At 44.8% G+C, this 20625-nt stretch overlaps 2 protein-coding genes across 2 annotated transcripts; one reads left to right on the forward strand and one right to left on the reverse strand.

Annotated features, from left to right (window-relative positions):
* The first annotated feature begins 10748 nt into the window (after positions 1-10748).
* Positions 10749-13967, forward strand: LOC147930458 (uncharacterized). Its single transcript, XM_087476877.1, has 2 exons — positions 10749-13276; positions 13373-13967. Exons 1-2 carry the CDS (start codon positions 10749-10751, stop codon positions 13965-13967), a joined length of 3123 nt encoding a protein of 1040 aa, XP_087333003.1.
* A 753-nt stretch (positions 13968-14720) lies between these two features.
* On the reverse strand, positions 14721-17849 carry LOC147930459 (uncharacterized). The gene is made up of 7 exons (XM_087476878.1): positions 17750-17849; positions 17436-17568; positions 16852-17060; positions 16162-16734; positions 16033-16098; positions 15344-15915; positions 14721-15263 (listed from the first exon to the last, which is right to left on the reverse strand). The coding sequence occupies exons 1-7, from the start codon at positions 17847-17849 to the stop codon at positions 14721-14723; spliced, it is 2196 nt and encodes a 731-aa protein (XP_087333004.1).
* Between the last annotated feature and the right edge of the window lie 2776 nt (positions 17850-20625).

The raw sequence follows: 20625 nt of genomic DNA on the forward strand, positions 1-20625 counted from the left end.
TAGTTCTTGTTTAGACTCGATTTCATTTTTACTCACGTTTACTTCTTGTCATACATTTTCGTTTCTAGTTTTGTAACTCATTTCCGTTTTGCATTATTCTCATTCAAGAATTGTTAGACAAAAAAAATCACTCTTAGATATGGCTTGACTTGTGATTACTTGATTGCATCTTGATTGCTAGCATCATCCCATTTGGATTGACACCTTAAGTACTACAACACATAAGGTTAATTGAACCTGCTAGGATAGATACAAAAATCTTAGTATCAATTTGGCGTCGTTGCCATTTGGGATTCGTTTTGCTACATTTAAGATTTCAAGTTTTGCAAGATTAAGTTATGTTACATTTATCATTCTGAGTCCTAACTTGCTTTGGTTGTCTGCTTATTTGTTTTGCATATGAGGTACTTGTTGATTGCAACCTTGCATGCACACCAAGGCGCTGACTCTGTGCTCCCAGTAACAACGTTACATCCTCACTATTGCACAGCCACCAGCCTAACCCTTCCAAAGGATCTGATGCCTTTTAAGATCCATCGATCTGGCACCAGGGAACGGGGATCCGGACCTCCAAGGTTAAAGGATCAGAAAGGGTTGAACTGGAAGACCTCGCTTCCTCCCATAACAACTTATCAGTAACTGCCTGATTAAGAACATCACATTGCTCTGCCTCAATACCCTGAAAAACTTTTTTATTCCTATCTTTCCAGATAGACCAGACGATCCATGGTAGGCAAAAAATAATATCCGAGATAGCCGACTGGGACGATGCCCGCCAAATTAGGAAATCTAGATTTGAAAAAAGAGAACCAAAGGGGAATCCATCAATGCATATATCTAGTGGGGACAAATCCAAAATCCGACGCGATCGGGGGCACTCAAAAAGAGCATGATTGATAGTCTCCACCGCCGAGCCATAACGTGTACATAGAGGATCACACCAGACACCCTGATGAGCCAAGCGTTCCAACACAGGAAGGGAGCCGGAAGCAATCTGCCAGAAAAAGTGTTGGATCTTTGGGGGAACCTGAAATTTCCAAGCCTGAGCCCGAAGAGGCGTGCACGTCGGCCCATATTCTACCTCTTTTATTAAATCACGGGCGAGCCGGTAACCAGATTTAACCGAATATTTCCCTGATTTAGTATAATGCCAAATCAGTTTATCCGGTTTAAAAGATTTACTAATCTCCATAGATAAAATTATTTGTATATCTGTCAGATCCATAAACTCCTCTAGGATTGGCATATGCCACTCCTTCGTAGTTGGATTAATCAAATGGTTGACCATTAGATTGGGATGTAACTGCCGACCTCGACCATTTACTGGTCTCGGCTAAATATTCGGAATCCACGGTTCTCGCCACACCGAGACATTACATCCCGAACCTATCGCCCGCCAAGATCCATGTTCCACCAAAGCCTTGGGCCTGATTGGTTCAAACGCAGCGTTTACGGTTGCGGTTGCGAGAGATTGCGGAAGCGGACGATTGCGGTTTCAAGCGTTATTAAGCGTTTTGAATGACTGATTTAGCATTTTAAAATGGGTGCGTTTGCGGGAGTTTAACGACTGGTTGACCAACGGTTGCATTAGCGGTTAAAACATAATAAATGTAATATATAATTATTTAAATATTTAAAAACACCAAAAACTTTATTAAATTTGATTTATAATTAAATATATTTAAAAATACTAAAATAATTATTCAAAAATAAATAAATTTCATATTGAAACACTTATTACTTTATGCATTTGGCTTTTCATCCAAAATTTAATCAAGTAATGTGATAAATGACAAAACTTATGCTTTAGATTATAGATCTTCTCTGCTAAATCTCACACACTCAATAAGTTCCTTACATTGAATTACAAGGTTAAGGTAAATTAATTATGAAAGAGTAAAGAAGAGTCATTGGTAATTTGTTTTAATGTTTTAACAAATAATTTTATCTTCTTAAACTTCTAATGAAATGTTATATTTTTTTTAGATTTAATGGAACGTATGTGCGATGTGCAAATAGTTTTACATCATATTTTTTGGTTTTTTGTTAATTGGAATCTTATTTTCTTGTAATTGTTTATATTCTAATCTCCTCAATCGAATTTGTACTTCAATTTCTCTCATCTTTTATGGGTACAATGGTTAGGTTGAAGATATAAGGAAAAAAAAATTCGTGTTTTTGACTTTTTTGTTTAAAAAAAACAAAATTTCCAACCGCAAACGCTTGCGGGAAGCAGCTTTTGGAATTCAGTGGTCGGAAGCGATTGGGAATAGTTGGAAGCGATTGGGAGCAGTTGGAAGCGATTGGAAGCGATTTGTATGATTGGCACCAATCGCTAGCAGCCGCTACCATCCTCAAAAACAACATTTGCGGGAGGTAGCGGAAGAACCTATCAGCACGGCCAAAAAAAAGTATATTATAAGTTATAACATGCAAATTGATGCATACACGCATATTGGTTTTTATGTTTCAATCGTGCGAGCTGTTTAGGACCACCAATTGGTTAGAGATTCTCCAAATTTGTCTTCTAATATAATACTTTCTTTGTTTCATAATATAATATGTTAAGAGAAGTATTTTTGTTTCATAATATAGAATATTCCAACTTTCTATGCAATTTTAAGATTAATTTTATATTTTTTATTATGTAGTTTTGTTTATAATTTGTTAAACTTTTTAAAAATTACTATTTTTTAATATATATATTTTAATTAAAACATTTTATATTTTAAAACAGAGGAAATATTATTTTTATCGATAAGAGTCGATCTATAATCAATTTCTATTATGCGAATTAACACAAATAATGACCAGTATAATCATCATTGAACGATGCTTCATAAAATATCTAATATCGAGTCGCGATATTATTGTAATGCATGTCAACTAGTATATTGTTTAACAAATAGACTCGTTAGAATTATAGAGTATAACTAAGTCTTTTTATTTTATTTTCTTGATTAATAACACATTCAATGTTTTAAACTAATAATAATAATAAACTTATTTTTGTTACTTTAATCAAGTCTTTATTTTTGTTACTTTTATTTACAAGATGTATGCCGCCACGCACATATATTAGAGCACGTTTTATTGTATTTGACACATTCAACGATATATACTACTAGTATAATTTCATTTATAGTACAATACGATCATATATAATAACAAGAAAAAGGAAAATAAATCACTCAATTTTCAGTTTACACAATTAAGATTATATAAAGACTATGATACAGTCTTTAACTTCTTTTCTTTTTAGCGAAATTAGCCGTACTACTTATTAGCGCACATTTATATAAATCAGAGTAAGTCTTCATAAGTTAATAAGGTTTGGATAAATCAATATAATTTAAAATCAGATTTTGTACAATAGATAAACATAGGGGTAAGAAAACGGACAGTAATCTTTAATACCCCTATTCATCAAAACAATTTCTCAAAAACCCTTCAGTGGTAAAAAGACAATATTACCCTTAATGAAGGTTGTTAAAGGTTAAATATAATTAAATCGGTAAATATTCAACGAAAAACACAATAGCTCAGTGGTTGCGAGTTCCATGCGCACCCGCGCGCCGAGAGTTCGAATCCCACTATGCAGGGTACAACTAGGGTGCAACTGGTACAACTAGGGTGCGACGGGTACAACTAAGATGCGATGGGTACAACTGGAGGTACAACTTAAGGAATATCCAGTACAACTGGATGTAGTTGTACGTTCAATTTTTTTTTCGAAATTGTTAGAGGGTAGTTTCGTCATTTCATTAAAGAAGGGGATAGTGAGAATAAGTGGAGATGATGCAGAAAATAATTTCTGATATAGGGGCACTAGAGAATTAAATCCGTAAGAAAACTGACCATATATGATATGTCACCTAATTAATTACAAATCCGACATATGAAACTGAAATATTCAGAGATGTGTGACATATTCGTTCATCGATTATCCGTTAAATTTGCAAGAAACTAATTTGTGTTATTTTTAAGTATCCCTCTATATTTAATTTGACCAGTTTTAAAATGTTTAGATATATGGACTATAAACGAGTCTTCAAATTAAACTATTATATGGACTATAACCGAGTCTATTTTTATTGTATTCTCTCTATTATATATTGGAAGACTTTACTTTAGTTGATTTCTTAGAGAGTTTGAAAATTGTGCATGAATTATAGATAATTGTATGGGATTTGTGTAAATGATTCACAAGATCGATCTATCTAAATATTTCCTTTAAATTTTTGTAAGAAACTTATTTGTGTTATTTTAAATAACCCATCTATATTTAATTGACCAGTTTGAAATAGTTTTAATATGAAGTCTAATCCCAATACGGCAATACTATTGTAATGCATGCGAATTGTTAATTAAATAAATAGACTTGTTAGATATATCAAGTTTTATTAACAGGAGACTTTTGTTTGTGAGCTATTCATTTTTGTATGTTTATGTTGGAGAGCTATACATATCCTATATCAATAACTAGATATATAAATCTCAGACATATATATATATATATATAATTAAGTAACAAAGCATAAGATGGTAAAATAATGATCTTTGGAATATATTTGAAAATGTAAAGGTTTAGAAATTTGATAGTTAAGTGATTTTTTTCCGTCCATAAAAGTAAGATCTGTAGATAATTTCCAGATATAGAATTATGATGTAGATTTCAAAACTATACTATCAAAATCGGTGATAAAAAGAGTTGACACAACAAAAATTATACTTGAAAATATAAAAGTTTGATCAATATTTATTGAAAAAGATAATATATATAAATATGATATTTTAAATTAATAAATTACTGAACATATCTAACCACAATATTATTGTAAAGCATGTGAAGTTGTGCACCAATACATTGTGAGATAAATAGAGAAATCCTAAGCTGAAAAATACCAGATTAGTGATCAGGTATGTATAAAGCATTCATGACATTCATGGATAATTAAAATCACCGTGGAAATAGTCGGACCGGCCATAAATTAGGTTTGATACGTTACAAGAAATCATATATATGAAAAGAGGCCGATTCTCTCCATACAAGTGACACGTCATCTCATCAGGTAAAGACACGTGTAACTCTTAAAATTGGTTCACCTTTCATAGGTTATGTCTATTTAGGGATTCTAAACTGCTAGGTAGCCAACCTAACATCGATTTGTACAAAAAATTCCTTCTACTTTTTAACAATCACCATAAGTTGAAAACGCCTTCGTCAGTGAGATTCTTAAGATCTCTCACTTCGTGTAAATAGCATTCCCCCCTTTGAAAACCCAAACATCCTCACAACAAAAATTGCATTGCTTCTCACCAAGATGAAGAAGAAAGTATGCCGGACGGCCCGCTGGTACAGAGTAATCTCGTCGATCAGTGATGGAGAATAACTTGTCAAGACGCTTAACAAGTACGTGTAATTCTTGAGGTTCGACCATTGTTTCCTATTCTTTAGGTGCTACAGAATTGCTATAATTGCCTGCTATGTCTTGAGGATTTGCATCTATAGTTCTACTCTTTACTATTATCCCCTGCTTTTATCTCTGAACTTTTGATTAGGATATCCCAAATTTGGCGTTTACAGATTGGATTTTGATAAAGCATGTATTGTGATGACTAATCTCACAATGAAAAACATGTACCATGCCTCCAGATTTATATTTTCCTCACTTCGAAGCTCGTCGTGTCTAAACATATTCATAATTTCGGGAGAAAAAAGTTGTGAGTATTTTCGATACTAAGTAGACTCATCTGGTAGGTTCATAGATTTTGTTGAACCTTTTTTTATGAGGCATGTTGCCTTCATTCTTAACTTATACCGTGATTCTTCTCAGCTGTTCAGCTGGATACAGAAGCAACGATGGAATATATATTGCCAATAGCAAAGTGTACGTTTGCAAGCGATGATGTGGAATAAGAAGGGTCATACCAGAGCGGTGTGGCTGTTTCGAAAATAAAAAAACGAGTCTTTGCCTAATAGATTATTGTCCATAAAGGAACCATGAGTTTTGAAGTCATCATTTTTCTAATGATTATTCTTTCAAGACCGAATATTATTTCTCTGAATCATGGAAAAGGGCATACTCCTTTGCATGGTAGATCTTACTACCAAATGATGGAGTGTTTGGGTGCAAGTTTGGTATTATCTTTTTTACTAAAGCTTATTTGTTGTATATAATGCCATTCTATTGTTATGGTATATGGGCATTTGGTTATATGCTTGTGGTTTGAATTGCTTACCTGTTTCACTAGAAAGTGCTTACTTATATCTTAAGTATTCAAGATAGATAGTTATTTGATGGAGCAAGAAAGGTCTAAATGCAAGCCATTGTTTATTTATCTATTATTGTTGTCACGTTGATTGGTGTAGTCTCTAATAGAGGAGAACAGGTTTGTGATGGTAAAGGAAAAGGAAAACGCTTCAGAGCTGCCATGTCCAAGACCAACTACTGCTTCCCGTGGGTCGAGGCATATATGAGACAAGACGTGCGCTTCTCCATTTGAAATATGGTGGTTGGGTCTATTCTTTATCTCCATTTGTGTAACAACATATCATTAAAAATAAAAAAGGAAAATTATGATGCATTTTGTTATATTCATTCGTACATTACAATATCAACTAAAAATTTGTGTTCGATCTTAAGTTTATTTCATTTAAATCATCTTCATTTTGACTCTGATGTGTAGTTTCTTAAAACTCCTTTTGATTAGATTGCTAAGATTCATTTGTTTGAGACTACTCACAATTTGAAATCATTTCACTCGCTTCTACGTTACATGTTTCTTTAAACATCTAATAAGATATATCTAAGCTCCATCATGCTATTGATGACATTTCCAAAACTTACAATATATTAAATACGCTCTCTACTTCAATGTAATTATCGATGGATTAAACTATGTTGGTCATTTACTCATTTTAATTGAATTACTAATACAACTTAAGGAGCAGAAATAAACCTTAAAAAAAAAAAATGTTGGAAAGATGATCATCACTATGCAAAACGAACAAAAGGTACACGAAATGTAGAAGACATCAATGTTCATTGCAATATGAAAACAAAAACTGATGTCTATGTAAATTTTAACTTTCAACATTAGCGCATGAAAACAAAAATTATAAGAAAATATCTGCATACAATTTTTTAACAAAAAATAAAAAGTATGAAATTTATAAAACTTAAATCTAGTGTTAATTAAATAAGAATACCGCACGTATGATGATAGGGATGAGCTTCTTTCTTAATTGGTGTCACAGTCACAACATTTAGCAAAAGACTTTTGGTTTTCGAAATCAATTAACTTCAATAATTGAATTGGCTGAATTATTCTTGTGAATATTTCAAAATATGTCTTCCCAAGATCACTATAAATAGAGAATGTTGGATATGGGCTTTGCCCCCAACATTTATAGAAGCCCAAGTAGAAGATTTCAAGAAGATTTGGGCCTAAAGTCTTGGATTTAGCCCAGCAGGCCGCAGGGGCAAAACCGTAATTTTACAGAAGATCAGAAGAAACCCTAGGTCATTGGCCCACTATATATAGCAGACGTCATTGTCAGAAAAAGGGATCCGAAATTCTGGGCAATTAGAGAGAGAAGAGCAATTATTTTCGTATTAACTGCGCTTAGCTCCTTAATTGTCATTTTCTGTAAACCCCTCTTCAATTCTACGTTAAATAAAGGACCAGTTCCGATTTATTCCCACACAAATACTCTTATTATTTATATCGTTGATTTCATACATCAACAATTTGGCGCCCACCGTGGGGCCGAACGGAATCCTTACTTTTTGACGAGAAGAATTTGAAGAACAAGGCGTTTTCGGAAAACCAGAAGCATGTCTCAGATCAATCACTCAAGCGACGAAGGCGTGAACTCCTCCCCAGCCCGCGACGTGTCTCCTCCACGCACCGTATGGGGGCGCACCCGTGCGAGGACCAACCAACTCCAAGGCGTCAACAGACCCGAAGCAATTACGAGCGAGGACGCAACGCTCACTGACCGCGCAGCCATAGGCGCTACGCGTGTCGCTCCCACCAATGGCGTTGCCGCAGGCGTTACGTTTCCTGTTCGTGAAACCACTGGAGACGATCCAACTGACCGTGAAGCCGTAGGCGTTACGCGTGTCGCTCCGACAAATGGCGGAACCAATGGAGCAATCCTTCCTGATCGAGTAGCTGTTGCAGACGCTCCAAATGGCTGCGAAGATATGGGCACTACGCGCGACATTTACCCCCGTCGATCGTCCAGACACATGAAAATCAGTCAGGCCGCACTTGACGAAGCTGTACGAAGAACCTTGGATAAGATGAGCGGGCAGGCGGCGCAGATAGAATCGCAAGGACGCAATGGCCATGCAAGGCATCATCGGCGACAGGAGGATGACGCATTGGCACCAAGCACTCCGCGAGCTGACCTCAACGCTCCGCGAGCTGACCTCAACGCTCCACGAGCTGATCTCAACGCTCCGCGAGCTGACCTCAACGCTCCGCGAGCTGACCTCAACGCTCCGCGAGCTGACCACCATGCTCCGCAAGCTAACCATCACACCGCTAACATACCGAGAGCTGAGCACAACACTAATGGAAGGCCCCGTCTCTCGTCGATCATCGTCGGACCCAATGGCGAGCAGCCAAGGGTACATTTTCAGGCCAGCCAGGTCTCCGCAGATCAGCGTGCTGATCCAAGTCGCTCCGAGAACGCTGAGAATCACGCGCTACGGCAAGAACTTCAGCAGATGCAAGCCCAGCTACAGACGCTTACGACTCAGATGCACAGAGCAACGAGCGGAGCCCCGGAACTCGAGACTGTATTAGCAGAGGCGCGACGCTCGCCCTTCACCACAAAAGTATCGGGCGTCAGAGTAAGACGCAATCCCGATACCAACAAAAACAAGCCAATACCGTACGACGGCAAGGGGGATCCCACTATCTTCTTGAAGTCTATGTCTATCTATATTGGAAGTTCATACTTTTCTCCCGAGGAGGAGGACGCGGGAAGTTGTCAACTGTTCGTCGAAAGCTTAACCGGGGAAGCATTGAACTGGTTTTCAAAGCTCAAGGCCAATTCGATCGATGGTTATGAAGCACTCACAACTGCCTTTCTTCAGCATCACCAATGTTTCATGCACGTCCCTGCGTCAAACGCCGAATTATGGAGAATGCGTCAGAAGCCCAACGAGTCGCTGCGAACTTTCATGGCAAGATTCAGAGGAGTTGTAACCCAGCTCGCCATCAGCGACGAAGCCGCTATCGGAGCTCTAAGGGACGCACTCTCCCGCGGAACCAGGTTCAAGGAAGACCTAACAATCTTACCCCTCCAATCCCTGTGCGAAGTCTTTGCGCGTGCAAACCGATACATGCTGGTGGAGGAAGACCAAGGGAAAGAAAGCCACGATCAAACTGATGCGGCAGAAAAAGCGTCCGAGAAGGCTCCGAGCTCAAAGGGTAAAACCATAGACGAGTACCATGAACCACGCCAGCACTACAACAGGGACTACGCCCGAGGCGAGAAAGGAAGAAAAGCGACGATGTTCGCTATAGAAGTAAAAGAGCCACAGAATAAGTCTTGGAACAAATGGCACCGTGAATCTGATAATCCCGGCTTCAAAGGCAAGCGCCCGTATTGCGAGTTCCACAGGTTCAACAATTCAACTGAAGAGTGTAAAACACTTCAAATGCTGCTTCTCGAAAAGTACAAGAAAGGTGGCGTCGATGTAGAGCGAGAGCGCAGAAAAGTTGTCGCACACAAAGATAATCAGTATTGCCTAAGAGACGAACAACAGCACGACAGACGGCACGAAGAGGAAACTGCAGCACAGGATGACCGAGCTTGGGCACAAAATGACCGAGAACGGGAAGTTGCTTGTTTACCTCCTCCCCCCAGAAGGAATCGCGAAGCAGAAGAGCACGATGAACCACCAGCTCCTCGCCGAAGGATCAACATGATCATGGGTGGCCTGTCAACATGTCGCGATTCTGTTCGATCTATCCAAGCCTACTGTCGCGAAACAGAAACAAAGCGCAACACGCCTTCTCACAGCAACATGTTCAAGACATCCACCGCACCAATTACCTTCACTGAAGAAGATGCGCGCAACGCTAGTCCGAACAACGATCCACTTGTCGTGGAAATGGTAATCGGCGAGAGCTCAGTAACAAGGATTCTTATTGACACCGGGAGTTCAGTCAACGTGATATTCAAGGACGTGCTGATCCAGATGGAGATTGATCTGCGCAACACGGTCTATGAAACGCAGCCTTTGACAGGATTCGACGGGGACACCATCATGACTGTCGGGACTATAACGCTTCCAATTTACGTTGGCGGTACGATGCAGTGCTTCAACTTCGCAATTGTGGACAAACCCATCGTCTACAATATTATTCTGGGAACGCCCTGGCTCCACAAGATGCGCGCTGTCGCTTCTACGTATCACCAATGTGTCAAGTTCCCGAACGCATACGGAATCTATACGCTGCGCGGAGACCCTCTGATGGCACGGACCTGTTTTATCATTGAGAAAAAGATGCGCAACGCAAGGGCTTTCGTAATCGCCCAATCAGCACCACCACGAGATCCACGTACACCACCTCCGAAGGAGTCTGTGATTCAAGTTAACATCGACTTGTCTGATCCTAAGCGTTGCGTCGGAATAGGAGCCGAGCTGCCAGTCGCATTAAGAGACGAGCTCGTCCATTTTTTGCGTAAGAATGCAACCACATTCGCATAGACTATAGATCACATGACTGGAATCGATCCAAGTATTACTAGCCATGAGCTCAACGTTGACCCGACCTATAAGCCCGTCAAACAGAAGCGACGAAAGCTCGGAGCGGAGCGCACTGCCGTGGTCAATGATGAGGTAAAGAAACTACTTGATGCTGGATCAATCACTGAGGTTCGCTACCCAGATTGGCTGAGTAATCCCGTGGTCGTCAAGAAGAAGAATGGTACGTGGAGAGTCTGCATCGACTTCACAGATCTCAACAAGGCTTGTCCGAAAGACAGTTTTCCACTTCCGCGCATTGATCAGCTCGTCGAAGCCACAGCAGGAAACGAATTGTTATCTTTTATGGATGCGTTCTCGGGTTACAATCAGATAATGATGCACAAAGACGACCGTGAGAAGACTGCTTTCATCACCGAGCAAGGCACTTATTGTTACAGAGTCATGCCGTTTGGATTGAAGAATGCAGGAGCCACATATCAGCGACTGGTGAACCGCATGTTTGCAAGTCAACTCGGAAGAACAATGGAAGTCTATATTGACGACATGCTCGTCAAATCAGCTCAAGCCGCAGATCACGTCGCACACCTGAAGCAATGTTTCGAGATACTCAACAAGTACAGCATGAAGCTGAATCCAGCGAAATGCACATTTGGGGTCACTTCCGGGGAATTCTTGGGATACCTCGTCACGAAACGTGGCATAGAAGCTAATCCGAAACAGATTTCGGCTATCATCAATCTTCCGTCACCACGGAATACACGTGAAGTACAGAGGCTTACTGGGCGAATTGCCGCACTAAATCGTTTCATCTCTCGTTCAACAGACAAGTGTTTGCCGTTTTATCAGCTCCTCCGCGGGAATAAACGCTTCGAATGGGATGAGAAATGCGAGCTAGCATTCACACAGTTGAAGGAGTACCTATCGTCTCCACCAGTCCTGGCCAAACCCGAGCAAGGAGAAACGTTGTATCTCTACATCGCCATCTCCTGTTCAGCTGTAAGTGGTGTGCTCGTCAGAGAGGATCGTGGAGAGCAACATCCGATCTTCTATGTGAGCAAAACTCTCGATGGCGCAGAACTTCGGTACCCAACTCTTGAGAAGCTCGCATACGCAGTCGTCATTTCAGCTCGCAAGCTCCGCCCGTACTTCCAATCACACATTGTTGAAGTCCTAACTAATCAGCCGCTGCGCACGATCCTTCACAGCCCGAGTCAATCAGGACGTCTGGCAAAGTGGGCAGTTGAATTGAGTGAGTACGACATTGAGTACAAGAATCGCACATGCGCTAAGTCACAGGTTCTCGCGGATTTTCTCGTAGAGCTCTCTCCTGAACTCGAAGCTGACAACCCCCCACCCGAGATATGGTCTCTCCACGTTGACGGCGCTTCATCGAAAATGGGCTCGGGAGCAGGCGTACGCCTAACCTCGCCAACAGGGGAAATCTTGGAGCAGTCATTCCGCCTTGCTTTCACTGCCACAAACAACGATGCTGAGTATGAAGCGCTAATCGCCGGGTTACGTCTCGCACACGGAATCGGAGTCAAAAAGATACAAGCTTACTGCGATTCACAGCTGGTCACGCACCAATTCAGTGGAGACTATGCAACGAGACACGCACGCATGGATGCTTATCTGAAAGTCGTCCGCGACCTCTCACAACAGTTCGAGTTCTTTAAGCTCGTCAAGATTCCACGCAGCGACAATGCTCCCGCAGACGCACTTGCAACACTAGCCTCAACATCGGACCCAGACCTCCGCCGAGTAATTCCGGTAGAAAGCATTGATCAACCAAGTATTGACATCGAACTCATCGAAGCCGCACTCTCAACAGAAGCATCAGCAAACCCGAGCGCTAGCTCGACAATCGTCTTGGCAGTCACGAGATCAGCCTCAGCGGCCACAAACGCAAACACTAACGCCACGCCCATTCCAACCCCAGCACCTCCAGTTACCACCATACCTGCACCACCCGCCTCCAAAAGACAAGAAGATTGGCAAACCGAGATTATAGCATTCATTGCGGATGGGATCATGCCAAAGGACAAGTGGGAAGCACGACGTCTTCACGTCAAGAGCGCGCATTACACGCTGTTGGATGGTAGTTTGTTCCGTTGGGAGGCCAATGGCGCACTTCTCATCTGTGTTAATACAAAGGACGTCAATGACATCATGCGAGAGGTCCACGAAGGCGCTGGAGGTAACCACTCGGGGGGGCGAGCATTGGCACTTCGAATTCGCCGCAACGGCCATTTCTGGCCGACTATGGTTGCCGATTGTACTGCATTCGCAAACAAGTGTGAAAAGTGTCAGCGACATGCACCATTCATCCATTCTCCGACAGAACTTCTAAGGACCACATCACCACCTTACCCCTTCATGCGATGGGCGATGGACATCGTCGGCCCTTTAACTCCGTCAAATCAAAAGAAATATCTCCTCATTATGACGGACTATTTTACAAAATGGGTTGAAGCAGAATCGTACGCCTCGCTCGAAGCTAATGAAGTCCAGAACTTTGTGTGGAAGAATATTATATGCAGGCATGGACTTCCATACGAAATCGTATGTGACAATGGTCCACAATTTATTTCTCTCCAGTTTGAAGGTTTCTGCGCTGGGTGGTGAATACGTCTTAGCAAGTCAACTCCACGATACCCGCAGGGCAACGGACAAGCAGAAGCAACAAACAAGACAATCCTCGCTGGGATTAAGAAACGTCTCGACGCGAAGAAAGGACTTTGGGCAGACGAACTCGACGGCGTTTTGTGGTCTCACCGAACTTCCCCGCGCACCTCCACCGGACGAACCTCGTTTTCACTCGCGTACGGTATGGAGGCACTCGCACCAGCCGAAGTGGGAATCCTGACACTCCGACGATCTATGCTTGTACACAATCCGGAGCTGAATGACAAAATGCTATGTGACAGACTCCTTTTCATCGAAGAAGAGCGCGATCAGGCTCTGCTGCACATCCAGAACTACCAGCAAGCTGCCGCAAAGTTCTACAACAAAAAGGTCAAGTCTCGTTACTTTGACGAGGGAGATCTCGTCCTCCGCAAAGTCTTCGAAAACACCGTGGAGAAGAACGCAGGAAAGCTGGGCGCGCATTGGGAAGGTCCCTACTTAGTCTCGAAGATCGTCAAGCCAGGAGTCTATCAGCTACTCGAAATGGACGGTACACCAGTCCCGCGATCCTGGAATTCCGCCAACCTCAAGCGCTACTACCATTAGTCAATCAACTTAGAGCATGTTTTTAAAAAAAAAAAAAAACCATCTCGTCACCGAGCATTCTTATGTAACACGAACTACGATTGGTTTGATCCCTCTCGAGGGTACGTAGGCAGCCTTTCACGAGGTCCAACTATTACTTTAATAAAAAATAGAATTTTCCAGCAAATCCTTTGTCTTCACGCTGACGCCTTGGCCAGGTGTACAGTTCTACGTTCCGCATGAATGTAATGGTGAAATAATCCATACTTTACTTCGGTAAAGAATAAAAGCCGAGTCCATACTCGCAAGCGCTCCGCATGAGTGCCGTGGTGAAATAATCCACGTCCTTACTTCGGTAAGGATTTATAAGCCGAGCCCAGACTCGCAAAGCTAGCAGGGCGCAGAGTGAATAAGCCGAGCCCAGACTCGCAAAGCCTGCAGCACCCACAGGGTAAGCCGGTCACGACTGAACGCACCTAACTAGTACGACGAGTCCGTCTTGTCCACTCTCGCCGTTACGGGGAATAACATATCCAGGATAAGCCAGGAGACGTCCTGCACCGCAAAATATGCCCCGCAACGATAAAAAAAACGAAAGCAACTTCGGCAATAATCAACACTTATGCGAGAAAGCGAATAACCAAGTTTATAAACGAAAGCAAACGAGTTTGCAAATATATGAAGGAAAAGTACAGAAGCGCTCAGCATCCAAGTACGAAATAACAAGAGGTGAAACTCAAAAGCAACAACAATAAGTAATAATACGAGGACATATCACTCGTTTGTGACATCATCAGCACCTCCACCGGCAGCTCCCGGGAACGGCTCGAGATCATCATCACGAAGCGGCGGCACCACAACCCCGTTCGATTTCGCCGTGAACTCCTTCTCGCCAGCAGCAAGACGCACCATCCTCTCTGCGGGAATAGCAATACCCCTACTGATCAACTTCGTCAAACATTGCCTAGTTCCGGTCACCTGGCTAAGAGTGAGTAAATGGGGCTGTTTCTTGCGTGTTGCGATCACGTGCTCCCTAAAGCGATCGATACGCTCTTCATGTGACTTGATCACGATAGCAGCCTTGGCGCGCTCCTCCTCTCCGCGCTCATCCCTCGCTTTCCTGAGTCGCTCCGTCTCGGAGGTGAACTTGCGCTCAGATTGCTTGAGTGAAACCGTGAGCTCCTTGACCATCACTGCGTTTTCTTTGCTTGATCGCTCAGCCTGAACACGCGCGTCCTGAGCAAGCGAGGCCTCCTTCCTAGCGGCGCGCACCTTTTCATCACAGTCGCCAGCGAGATGGTTGATCCAGCTCATCGCCTAAAGCACCAAGCAAAATAATTCGATTATGACTAAGTAAAATCCGTATCGGGGCGAACTGGGAAGTAAAAAATGCAAACCTGAAATTGTCGACGAACGGCTTGCTTGTACGAGTCTTGACAAGCCAACTCGCGAGAAGTAAGAAGCGGAACAGAGTCACCATCAATCCTGCTGGCGAGGTCTGCACAAGCTCGCGAGTTCCCAACGAACGCCTGGTCCTTCACGTCGTAGCGAAATGAGAAGGAGCGATCATCTTCACGACCACCTTCCGTCTGCGGGATGAACTCATCGCGCCCATCTTCTGCATGGTGAGGACGCCTAGAAGTACCTCCAGCATCACTCCGAGGACTCGAACGTAATGATCTCTTCCGGGAGCGATCGCCACCAGCTGCTGAAACACTCTTACGAGACCCCAAGGAAGGCTTCTTCGCGGCACGAGCAGCAGCAACTTCGACAGAACAGGATCTGCGGTCAGTCTCACCTACGGGAGCAAGTACCTCGCCATCCTCGAGCTCCACAGCAACGACCTCTAAGCCGGTCTCGGCGTCTGGCGCAACAACCTCGGTAGCAACAACTGGCACCTCCTTGGCGTCGAACAGATCAGCGTAACATGGCATTGGACAGTCCCCCATTTGCAATCCAGTCCGCGAACCTACAGCATAAATAGACGCCTTAGTCACGAGAGCACATAAATCCCAAAAATAAGAAAACTATCAAAACTCACAAGTCTTAAGATGAGAAAGAACTCTCGGCCACCGCAAAGCCTTACACCAAAGAAAAGGAACGCCTTTGTCGACAATGCTCAAATCGCGCGCAGCTGAAGATGGCGGTTTTCCTGCAAAAATAAAACGAACGGTCAGAAAACGGTTAGGAGCACCAAAACGATAGGAACGGCTACCGGGGGTGAAGTTCCAAGAAGCAGGACAGGTCGTGCCGGGATCTTCGACCAATGCGTCGTTTATCTCCACGAAGAAAAATCGCCTCCGCCAATCGTGGATATGACTCCTCTGCCCATTCATGATCGTGAGTCCGTCTGCACAACAGGCAATGCATAGCCCCGATTTGTCACGTAGAAATCGAGTCAGCAACTCAAAGAGATCCGTGCTCATCTTGACTTTCATATGGCTACCAATTATCGCAAGCCCCACTGCATTACGGACGCTGGAAATCGACAACTGCGAGAGCGCAATCTCTCGACGCGCACAAAAGCTCGTCAGAAATTCCGGGATAGGAAACCACAGGCCGCCATCGGTAAAATAATCTTCGTAAACGCAGAAGTGACCTTCAGGGCAGTCCCACGGGCGCTCGTCGTCACTCGGCATCACGAACTTCAGACCGTTTGACGTTTGGAATAGATCAAGGACACGGGCTATGGAATCCTCATCGCATAATGTACTCCCTGCATCGCGGGAAGTGCGTTCCTTATTTCCCGTACGATCTCTACGGCACCTCGGAACTCCATCACCAACGGCTAGTCCAGCGACCAGAGATCTAGGAGAACCCTCCACAACAGTTCATTCTTCGTACGGAAAAACCTTCCCGCGACGCCGATTCGGAGGAAGAGGAATCAGACTGAGTGCTTGGTTACCCGTCGGGAACATTACTTCGAGCTCCCGGACCTCATCTACCGAAAGATCCGCCAAATCCGACATAACACCGTTTCCTTCAGACGGCTCCCACCAAGGAAATTCCCTACCCGTCTCGTCAAGGTCTCCTTCTGACGCGCCATACTGGTCATCTTCAAGCTCCTCCGGAATATCACCAAAGAAGTCGTCTCCCGAAGCCATGGTGCGATACCTGGCAAAACCGAGCAAACGGTCAGCGTGGAGTAAAGACATCTTGAAAGCACCACAAAATCCGGATAGAACGATCACACCCGAACGAACCACGTACTGCGTACTACGCATCACCAACTGACTACCACGCGCATCAGCCTCACCTTCCCGCAAACCTCATCGCATCACAGGAACATTGACGAGCTCTCCACCAATAGCCTCATCTCGCCACCTTGTCAAAGATGCGAGCTCGCCAAGGTTCGATACGATCTCGCCACTCGGGCTCGCCAAGGTTCGAATACGATCTCGCCACTTGACCTCGCCTCAGTCATGACCTCGCTCGCCCACAGCAATCCTCACCAGGATCACATCCAAGCTCGCCCACAGCAATCCTCACCAGGATCGGCAAGTCTCCAGCTCGCCAGCTTCGTACACACCATTAACTTGGGAATTCTCCATCTCGCCAGGATCCCATACGTTACAGTCTTGTGTTCCCGCTACGAGCTCGCCACCCTCTAGCTCGCCATATCCTATATACGATGTCCTGAATTTGAGCTCACCGAAGTCCCACACGCGGCACTATCGGCCTCCCCGAAGGCTCCGTACGCGGAAGTGATCTTGTCAATCTCGCCATCTCGCCCAATTCCCGAAGCTATCCTTGATCTCACCGAGTCACGCGCACCGAGCTCGCCAAACGCGTTATCACCTTACCTCCGAAGTCACCTGCGCGAGCTCGATAGTCCCACCTCGCCTCCGAAGAGTTCCACCTCACCTCCACCTCGCCGAATTCTCGTACGAAGCATTCCAGCATCTCATCACGCCACTCTAGCTCAGCAGTTAGTCAACATACGATGTCCCGAATTTGAGCTCACCAAGGCCCCATACGCGGCAATATCGACCTCATCATCATTGAATTCGACCTCGCCACGGCGTCACGCGAGCATGCTCCCCCACGCGACTTCGAAGAGAGAACTGCTCCACCTCGTCACCAAACAACGTTCAAGCCCAAACTCAAGTACCCCACACGACGTGAACTCGCCGGCCTCCATCTCATAAAATCGTGCTCGCCCCGGTTCGGATACGAGCCGCTTCGACATCACTTCTCAATACGATCCCCATTCAAGCTCGCCCAAGCCTTAACCTCGCCCCCTCGACCTCGCAGCTCGCACAAGTCCGGAACACAAATGAGCTCGCCTTCGAAGTCACAAACGCACAAGTCCGCGAGAATCGATCTCGCCTTCATCCTCATACCTAGCAGCTCGCCGCCTTGCCACACCAGATACCTCAATTTCGGTACGTCATTCCGCAAGCACGCCCCAGAACACTCGAAGTCGCCAATCTCGATCCCGACTATCGTGTGAGCTCGCCAACTTGAGCTCGATAGAGTCACACGCGTGTTGACCCCGTACACGTTTTGACCTCACCAATAATCACATCACTCGAAGCTCGCCCAGACAGCAACACCACCAAGCTCACATACAACCCCACAACTTGTCAAATACGAATATTAACATCTCCGTATCTAATCCCGCGAACTCCACCATCAACCCAAACTCGAGCTCGCCCTCCTCCATCTCTCAAAACCGAGCTCGCCAGTCGCAGACCTCGTACACAATTCGCAAGCCTCACCTTGCTTCGCCGTCGATACTTAGATCACGAACACATCACGAGCACTCAGTATCGATCTCGCCTACACGGTCTCGATGTTCCTAGCTCGCCAAAACTCCAACCCATCTCAATCCCACACGACTACCTCGCTCAGTTCCGTGCAACGTCCATCTCTCAAGTCTGGTGACACGCGCACCTCGTAAGAACGCAAACGAGCTCGCCTCCGAGCATGTCATCTCGCTACACTTCCACATCTCGCACACGATCTCGCCACCTCGCCATAATCCAAGGGATATCACGCTCGAATTCGCCTTTGTTCTCGTATCTCGCGCGAGTTCACCAAATTCGATCTCGCAAAGTCTCGTACGCAAAATTTTGACCTCGCCAGGAATCGCCAACCACCCACCACGCCATCTCTCCGAATCACCGCGCCATCTCTCCGAATCACCGCGCCATCTCTCCGTATCACCGCGCCATCTCACCGTATCACTGCACCATCTCTCGGCATCACCGCACCATCTCTTCTCGCCACCACGCACCGACATCTTGCCTCGTGCGGGGACCAAGACGCCTCACGGTCCCGGTCTGAGGACGGCAACGATTGTTCGACGGAACAAGCCAAGCGGCGGAGGAAGGGAAGCACCGGCGGGACAGACTGGCCGGCTCGGCCGATGGCGAAATAGCGGCATGGAACGGCGTTGTCAGTGGCGGCAGAGGGCAAGGCCGGGACGCCTAACGGTCCCGGCCAGATCCGGCGGTTTGGCACAGCGTGAGCGGCAGCGGAGCACCATGACCGGAGAAGAAACCACAGTAGGCGGCGGAAATTTCGGGAGAACCACCGGCGAGAACGAACGGCGGCCGAGAACAGAACCCCCACGGCGACAAGCAAACAAGCAGGCGACGGAGACAACGAGCTCGCCGGCGGGTAAAGACGGCGGCTTGAACACTCCATGGCAGCATGAATCTTCCACGGCGGCACAGGCAGGAACCATATCCGGCGGTAAGAAGCTTAATTTTCGAGCTTGGTCTCCCAAGAAAAGGAAAGCTTGGATCGGTTTCTCAAACAAGGGAACACAAAAAAAAATCTAAAGTAAAAAGAAGGAGATAAGGAAGAGAGAAGAGGAGAATTTACCTTTTGGAGAGAAGAAGAATAATGAGTAAAGACTAGGTCAAAGACATATATATGGGGGGACCAGCACATTGACCGAGGAAACCCTAGTTTTTAAGCTGTCTCTATTTCCCGAACCTCGGGAAACGTGCAGAATACACAAAACTCCCGTAGAAAGCCCAACAGACCTTGAAAAACGTGCCCGACGCACTGTTCATCTCGGAATCTCCCGGATACCTCGAAAAACGTGCCCGACGCACTGTTCATCTCGGAATCTCCCTGATACCTTGAAAAACGTGCCCGACGCACTGTTCATCTCGGAATCTCCCGGATACCTCGAAAGACGTGTGTAACACACTATTCATCCCGGAGCCCTCCGGAAGGCGACAAAACTCTCGAAATCTTCTATCCTTCCCGCAAGACGGACGTGAAGACACATAGTCGGATCCGACGGGCTCAAGCAAGCCATCGCACATCGGACTAGGGGGGGTACCATTGTTGGATATGGGCTTTGCCCCCAACATTTATAGAAGCCCAAGTAGAAGATTTCAAGAATATTTGGGCCTAAAGTCTTGGATTTAGCCCAGCAGGCCGCAGGGGCAAAACCGTAATTTTACAGAAGATCAGAGGAAACCCTAGGTCATTGGCCCACTATATATAGCAGACGTCATTGTCAGAAAAAGGGATCCGAAATTCTGGGCAATTAGAGAGAGAAGAGCAATTATTTTCGTATTAACTGCGCTTAGCTCCTTAATTGTCATTTTCTGTAAACCCCTCTTCAATTCTACGTTAAATAAAGGACCAGTTCCGATTTATTCCCACACAAATACTCTTATTATTTATATCTTGATTTCATACATCAACAGAGAAG

Source organism: Camelina sativa, chromosome 12, assembly GCF_030686135.1.
Source record: "Camelina sativa cultivar CO46 ecotype springtype chromosome 12, ASM3068613v1".
In the NCBI taxonomy this organism is placed as follows: domain Eukaryota; kingdom Viridiplantae; phylum Streptophyta; class Magnoliopsida; order Brassicales; family Brassicaceae; genus Camelina; species Camelina sativa.

Bases quoted from the DNA above. Each gene is read 5' to 3' on its own strand.
- LOC147930458 (XM_087476877.1), top strand. From the start codon at position 10,749: ATGACTGGAATCGATCCAAGTATTACTAGCCATGAGCTCAACGTTGAC. The intron at 13,277-13,372 runs GCATGGACTTCC...AATACGTCTTAG, and splicing joins TGGAAGAATATTATATGCAG to CAAGTCAACTCCACGATACC.
- LOC147930459 (XM_087476878.1), bottom strand. From the start codon at position 17,849: ATGCTGGAATGCTTCGTACGAGAATTCGGCGAGGTGGAGGTGAGGTGG. The intron at 17,061-17,435 runs GTGAGGATTGCT...CGGTTTTGCCAG, and splicing joins CTGGAGACTTGCCGATCCTG to GTATCGCACCATGGCTTCGG. The intron at 15,916-16,032 runs GTAAGGCTTTGC...TTTATGCTGTAG, and splicing joins AGGCGTTCCTTTTCTTTGGT to GTTCGCGGACTGGATTGCAA.